Source organism: Nothoprocta perdicaria, unplaced genomic scaffold (genome assembly GCF_003342845.1).
Source record: "Nothoprocta perdicaria isolate Ctin4 unplaced genomic scaffold, notPer1 scaffold_343, whole genome shotgun sequence".
NCBI classification, from domain to species: Eukaryota; Metazoa; Chordata; class Aves; order Tinamiformes; family Tinamidae; genus Nothoprocta; species Nothoprocta perdicaria.
In genome coordinates, this window is record NW_020455581.1 from 307,937 (window position 1) to 315,441 (window position 7,505).

Genomic DNA, 7,505 nt, shown 5'->3' on the forward strand with positions numbered 1-7,505 from the left:
TTCCTCCCCGCCCAGGGTGGGGGTTGGGGGCGGGGCTTCGCGTGAGGGGGCGGGGCGGGCGCGGAGGGGGCGGGGCCGCTGGCGTGACGCGGCGGCAGCGCGAGCGGGGCCGGGAGGAGAAGCGAAACGGCGGGACCGCGCGGGACGGGAACGGACCGGACGGGTCGGGACTGAGCGCCGCCGCCATGGGCCGCATCCCCGCGCTCCCCGTGGCCGCCCTCTGCCTGGCCGCGCTCTGCGGCTCCGCCGCGGCCACCACAGCGGCCACGTCGCTCGCGGCGAGCGCCCCCCCCTCCACGACCGTTGGTGAGTGCCTCGTGCTGCCCTGCCCCCACCCGCCGGGCCCGGTTGGGGGGGGGGAGGGAAGCGGCCCCCCCGGCGCGGCCGGTGCCGCCTCGCGCCCGCTCCTCCTCCCGCCCGTTTCTCCAGCCTGTTCCCCGCGCGGCGCGGCGCGCCGCCCCGGCGGGAAGCGGAGCGGAGCGGCGGGCCCGGCGCCGGGGCCGCTTATGTAACTAACGGGCGCCGGGCCCGGGCCTCGGCCCCGCTCCGTTCCGCGGAGGGAGGAAGTTTGTCCTGAAATCGTCCCCGAAGTACTTTTTTAAAAAATTATTTATTTATTTAATTTCGGCCGGGTTTCGTGGCGGTGCTGGGCGTAGCTTAACCGCTGGAAGCAGCGGCGGAGCGGGGTCAGGCAGCCCGCTGTGGGGCGCGGAGAGCACCGGGGGTTCAGCCGGACCCCAACCASGTCCTGGGCACGGCTCCCTTCCGCGTCAGGGGCGCCCCTAAAGGGGGAGCATGCGAATCCGCTGTGTAGCGGCCAGTGCACCTCCTCTGGGGCGCAGGAAAGGGGCTTGCCTGCTTCGAGAGCTGCCCYCGTGGCAGCGCCGTGTCCACGGCGAGGAGAGCGGGCACCTCTGCTGCTGCAGCCCCTCCGAAGGTCTGGAGCTCGGCTTTTCTAGCACGGCAGCGCTGGGAGCGCGTGTGACTGCGCTGCAGCTGATTACGAAGCTGCGTTTGTTGACAGCTCACCCTTGAAATATTCTGCAGCGATACAGATGTGTTCTGTGCTCCAGCAGAGCTGTTCCTCCCTCGCGCTAGCCCGGGAAAACTGTTCTGGAAGTGAACTGAGAAGCTTAATGCAGCCGCTGTTGGATGCGGCTGGCGTTAGACTGCCCTGCCTCCGCAGAGGAGGTAAATGGCACGGCAGGAAGGAGTTTTCCTTTCTGAAACGTGAATGTTCGTTTTTTGAATGCTGTGCAGACTGTTACTTCTGGTCCAGAAATACATATACATACATAGCCAGAATAATAAGTAACTGTCTCTGAGATTTGTTCTCTAGAAACTGCAGTATCATTGTTGAAGTGGCTTAAATAACATCTTTCTGAAGGGAGCAGATTACTGATTTGGTAAATAGTGGTTTGCACAGAACTGGTAAAGATCCTGTTACATCTTCCTGTGTGTGTTAGAAGTGAAGAAAGAGGCACTAAAATTCTTAGGTTATATACAGATTCTGTACGTTACTTCCCTATATGCCTGAACCAGTCACATCCATCAGAAAGGCCATCCAGTTCATGTTTAATTTGGATTGCCAGAATGCTGAAGTTAGGGAGTTGACTCATTTATCCTGAGATGTGAGTTGCCGTGTTGATTGCCAAGGGTTTGTCAATAGCCATGTTCCCTTCACTAGGGAGCAGGAGGAAGAAAAATGAAAGGTCATCCATGGGTGCCTTGGAGTAGGTGGATATTGTRTGAAATGTGCTGACAAATCTCTGTGGCAGTGGGTGGTTTTATGCGGGGTGGGGGTTTTTTTTGTTTGTTTTTAGTATGATGACTGTATGAATAAGTCTTATCTGAAAGTAATACAGTAAAATTGTAGACTGGGAACATTTATTTGACCCAGATATTGGATTTGTTGACATTGTGGTTTTTGGGCAACATTTGACAGAGATTAACATTGAAAAGCAATATCATATTGGGCTGGTTAAGTGGCTGGCTCCTACTGTGATTAAAATATGAATAGATTGACTTCCTCTCTCTTTTGTGTGCATTTGTATATGAAGTTTTCTAGATCCTTCCAAGCTGTTTAAAGTCAAACAGTTGCTTGCAACTGTCTTTATTGGTTGTCTTCTGTTAATGTATCTTGTACAACTTACATAAGCCTATGTAAGTACATAGATAAGCCTTTTCTTTCCAGTGTAAAGCTGTAGTGTGAGATACTGAAATAYCCACTTTATTATGCATTCAGTAACCACTCTCTGTTGCTGTTTTGCAAAACCTAACCTATTTTAATAGATGTTATGTATCTGTTTGTCTCCCTTGGTTTCTTAGAGTCATGGGTGACAATTCCTAGTTGGCCGCAGCGTATCCTATTGGGAAGAGTACCTTAAAGGTGATAAGGAACTTACCAGTATCCTAAAGATAGGGACCTTCACACTCAACGAAAGGAGTTTCACATGTTAAGTCCACTGCTTCATCTGAGATGTATTAAATGGAAAAAAAAAAGAACTTTCCCATTTTAATTGTTAACTAGCACAGCTGTTTATGCAGACCTGAAACGCAGAGCCTGCGTCATAAAACAATATAGGTAAAACCTTCATGCAACGTATGTTCTCAGTTGCATTTCTACTTTAATCTTCATGCAAATCAGACTTGCTAAATAGTTGAGATTAAATTAGATTTAAATTTGACTTATGCAAAAGCCCACAAATTTTATTTTTTCTGGTAGCTGCCTAGAATTGGGTGGTCTTAAGGCGGTACTGCCTGGTTTTAAGATACAGAGTACCGAGTGAAGATTCATGTTGTTCTTAGTTCAACAGTGCTGTTCAAAGGGTCAGTCTGACAGCAGCAGTGATGGAATTTGCACACTGCTATGAGCTATCATGGGGTAGCAAGTCAGAAGTAATTCTGCTTCATTTGACCTCTGTGTTGTTTGTAGAATTGTAACAACCACCTTTTACTGTAGAGTCAGATAAATTTTGTGTGAAATTACAAATTTCCTTTTTTTTCAGTATTCTGGTGCAAGATCTTATTCTCCATCTAAGACTAGCACTTCTCCAATCAGTTGTTGCTAAATGYGTAGTGAGGCTGTCAGGATGTTGTGTTGTTTGGCTTCTGCATATTCATGGAAGCTTAATTGGCACCTTAATAGAGGCTTTTGTTTGCTGTCAGAGGGATCTGTATATGTTACCAGCTCCCCGATATCTGAGGTGTTCAGAAACTGGAGTACCCAAAATACCGTGACCCTTGTGATGTAGCCCGTATCATGGTGTGYAACATCTGGTGGTACTACCAGCATCTGGGGACTTCATTGCCCAGTGACCTGGGCCAACGGGTGCTGCCTCATTTCTGTGAGCCAAGTCAGGTCAGCACAGAGCTCAGAAGTCTTTTGAACATGACGGTGTCTGCGCAGGAAGCCTGTGGAGTTGYCAGCAGTCATAGTGTGGTTAAGCAGTAGTTTAGATGAGCTCTCCTTGTATGGTTAACTCGATAACACGATCGGTTTGAAAGGATGTAGCAGTTCCCTTACAGTACTTGCTGAAGCCTCTGAGGGCGCCTAGACCAGCARTGGCTCTTGGATTTTTAGCTAATCTTTGGCAGATTGCGTGGCTTGGTTTTCCATGTGCTGCCTCAGCTGTGCAGCCACTCCAGTTTCTAGGTCAGGATCACTTTTAGTTGCAGTTAGGTACCGAATACCTAGTTCCCTATTATGTAACACTTGGGCAGTTACACTCATGCAGCAGCACTGTTCTCCCTCTGGTTTGCCTGGAGGAAACGAGCTTTGCATTAGTAAGCATATATATATATTAGTAAGCATATATATATATATTTTCAGTGATGCAACTTATGTTCTTCCTGTGACAAGTTGAATGTACAGTATGCTAGAATTCAGTGCCGTATCTAAGCGTCCCTAAAATTCAGCCTGCTGCTGTTTCTTGGAGTTAAATACTGGCATTAGTATTTTTTAAACACAATCTTTTATTCTTTTATAGTTACGACATTTGATCTCTCTGCCAATGCTACTACGGCCAATGCTACTACGGCCTCTGCCAATGCTACTACAGCCTCTATCAATGCTACTACAGCCTCTGCCAATGCTACCACGGCTCATACTACTATAGGTAACGTGAAAAGACCCAGATGACTGGGCTGCTTTGTAAATAACTCTCTCAACTTGGAAGTATAGTGTGAATTATAATGCAATATATATTGCTAGGATTGCTTTCTCTACTGAATGGAGGACAGCAAATGGCAATGAACCAAGAACTGGTGAATAAATAAAGGACAAGGGCCTTTTCACAGACCACTGTAGTGAAGCGACTACTAGCATGTGAGGTGTGGAATACACAAATAGTTTCAAGGTTTGGAAGAAGCAGTTATGTATTAACTTTTTCCTTCCTTCAGATATGAATAACTATACAGTGGTTTAGTGAAAGCTGTTTGATTTGGTAACAATTTTGTTTGATTGGGTAACAATTCATGTTAAATTAATTCATGTCATATGAAAAGAGCTAATGAATTTGACTTTGTATGTTGTCCAGTCCTAAAATTCTTGCTTTTATGCATGCTGTCGTCTTAACRGTGATATCTTAAAATCCTAAAAACCTCTTCTTTAAAAGCATCCCTAGCTGAAGGGAGCTGGTTGGTCGCAAGATGCAGAACTTGACTGGTCTCCAGAAGCCTATACTAGGCTTTGAGTGCACTTACAAACATTGATGCTTATCACAGCAACATGGTGGGWTATTTATTTTTTAGTAAAACTTAGCTTCTGAAAAAAAAAGGGGGGTGGGAGAAGGGGAGGGTTAGAGATCCAGAGTTTAGTATCAATAACTGAAGGAGTTTTAGGGCATCTTCTAGTTGTACTGTGCTCTTATTCTAATAGTATCCCTGGAAATTAATGGTTTTCAGGAAGTCATGATATGCAGTGAATGCTCATCTCCTGTTTAGCGATACTGGGGTTGAATTCTTGCTCAGTACAGTATAACCTGATTCTAAAGGCTACTTCRTAAAAGTCCTCTGCCTTGATGCAGACCCTTGGTAGCCTTCTACGGAAGCTGCTGTCCTGATTCTTATTTCAGTATCCACATTCACATTCAATTTTGAAAGAAAAATATTTTTTGTCCAAGTGAAGTGTCACTGTGTGATGTAAAGAGAGCCTGGAAATTCTTGAATGACAATGGTGTGATCAGGTTGCAAATTAAAAAAAAAAAAAAAAGCAATCCTTATTGCAGAAATTTGGCTTAATGCCATGCAGCTGACCATCTAAATGGTGTGGGGACAGCCTTAAGTCAAAGCTTATCCTTGTTGGAGCACAAAAAGACAAACCGCTTGTGTAAGAACCTAAATGCCTGTGAACTTTGCTCTTGTAAGCTCGTGGTGTGGACATACTCTCTGAATTTCAATTTTCTCTCAAACAGCTAACGTCACTAACGCAACTACACACGCACCTCCAGTTACAACTGCCACTTCAGCCCCCAAAACAACCAGTATACCAGGTAACTTCTGACAATCAGGGGTAGTTAGTGGAGTGTTAAATGTCAGAAACATGTTGGTCAGGCTAAATCAGTTGACTGCTTKTAATGCAGTGGCTGCAACTGACTTGTTAGCTCGGATGTAGGGCCTCATACTTTTGGGGAGGGGTTGTTTTGTCTTTGTGTTTGACTTGCAGCATAATAACCAGCTGTCTTAAAAGACATATTGGGCTACAGTGGGAATGAGTCAATGTACTTTATTTTGGATTCAGTCCTAAATATTCCATGAAATGAAGCTTTTTAAAACTAGCCATCAGCAGATGTCTGTAACTTCTAGATTCCTATCTGTTGTGGCTTTAGTGAATTTCTTTAAGCATAACTCTTGGGGTAAAGTAAAATACATGGAAGATAATTATTTAATGTGGATTGAAGCAAGGAAAAAAAGTGTTTAAAATAATTCTAAAAACCCATAAATCTGTGTAAAATAATTYTAAGTGTTCTCCACTCATATATTGTAATGTGGTGTTTAACAGGTACAAGTGCTACTGTGACTCCAGCCCCTTCTCCGCGCAAATCTACATTTGATGCTGCCAGTTTCATAGGTGGAATTGTCCTTGTGCTGGGTCTGCAGGCTGTAATTTTCTTCCTGTACAAATTCTGCAAGTCGAAAGACCGAAACTACCACACGCTTTAGGACCTGCCACTTTAAAATGGACTAGTAGCCCAACACCTGTAGTTCACTGAACCAAAATACCTTCTGTTGCTCATGGAAGACAGCAGTCCGTAATATCCTTTAAATCTCTGAAAGAAGACTTTAAAAGAATATTTTTGCAACATTATATTTGGCGAGAGGTGTTATGAATCTCCAACAGGATTACTTGCAATATGCTGCATGGGTTCTAATGGCTGTCTAATTTTTCTTTTTGTGGCTGCTGCTGTGGGACTCTCTTCTTCAATATGCCAAATGTAGACATTCACAGATTCTTATATTCGGTGGCAACACTGTCTTAAGTAGACAATCTCGTGGTTACTTATTGTGAAGGCTAATTTAATCAACCTGTGATGCAGTATCCCTTCAGTTTTATCAAGATGTGAATTTTTGGTGACTGACTTCAGGGAGTGAAATACCAGTTTTTACTAGCTTGTGGCCCTTACAAGCACACTGCTAGAAAGGTGAACGGAATTTGTAGAAGTAGATAATGTCTGAAAGAAATAAAATAATAGCCCTTTTCTAACACAAGAATAAAGATTGCTTGGTACAATACTGCATTCCAAACTAAAATCCTGTGCCCTTCCCGATCAGTGCTGAGGGTGGAGAGGGGATGTATGGATAATCTTCATGAAGAGGAAATGAAGATTAGTGCCTTAAAAGATTAAAAAGTTAATAGGCTGCAGAAGGGTCCCTCTTATCTCAAAGGTGAACAAAATCTATTGGGTACTAGCTTTTTATGCAGGGGAATGGAATATGAGTCACTTCAAGCATTCCAGTTTCAAATCTTCCCTCATTAAACAAGGGCTCCCCATCAATCTGATTTCTGAGGATGAGGGAGCATGGTACAGTAACCTTCAGCTCCAGACAGAAGGTACAGCTTGTTCACCTTCTGTTCTGGCCTGCAAAGACCAAGTGTGACACAAGTGACAAGCATCAGTACAGTTCACTCCTTGCATAAACAGGCAGCAACACACATTTATACTTGAAATACTGGTGTTAGGGAAGTCATGAGATTTTCATTCTTTAAATGCTTCTTAACTCTACGTGTTAYGGATTGTCACTGTCCCACCCTCTACCTACCTGCTTGTTGAAGAAGCAGAAGAGTGTAGCTTATAGGAGCTGCCAGTTGCCAATTTGATCTTGGGCAGAATGGTTACAGTCTGCGGGGGGCTTTGCAGAGATGGACAGTGCAGCTTTGTAGCTTGTGTAGGGTTTTTGGTTTATCTTAGTTTGTTTTTTGCCCACTTCCTTATCATATTTGTATGACCCTGAAGTGAACTGGGTCAAGCGACCTATGCAGCCAGATGCAGATACTTTCTTTCTTT

General features: G+C 44.7%; 1 protein-coding gene across 1 annotated transcript; it reads left to right on the forward strand.

Annotated features, from left to right (window-relative positions):
- The first annotated feature begins 163 nt into the window (after positions 1 to 163).
- Positions 164 to 7,283, forward strand: CD164 (CD164 molecule). Its single transcript, XM_026043981.1, has 4 exons — positions 164 to 306; positions 3,990 to 4,118; positions 5,415 to 5,492; positions 6,002 to 7,283. The coding sequence occupies exons 1-4, from the start codon at positions 186 to 188 to the stop codon at positions 6,160 to 6,162; spliced, it is 489 nt and encodes a 162-aa protein (XP_025899766.1). The 5' UTR covers positions 164 to 185; the 3' UTR covers positions 6,163 to 7,283.
- Positions 7,284 to 7,505: the final 222 nt, after the last annotated feature.

Excerpts from the sequence above, each read along its gene's own strand:
- CD164 (XM_026043981.1), top strand. The coding sequence starts at position 186 with ATGGGCCGCATCCCCGCGCTCCCCGTGGCCGCCCTCTGCCTGGCCGCG. Across the intron at positions 307-3,989 it reads CCCCCCCTCCACGACCGTTG|TTACGACATTTGATCTCTCT; the intron begins GTGAGTGCCTCG and ends ATTCTTTTATAG. Across the intron at positions 4,119-5,414 it reads CACGGCTCATACTACTATAG|CTAACGTCACTAACGCAACT; the intron begins GTAACGTGAAAA and ends TCTCTCAAACAG.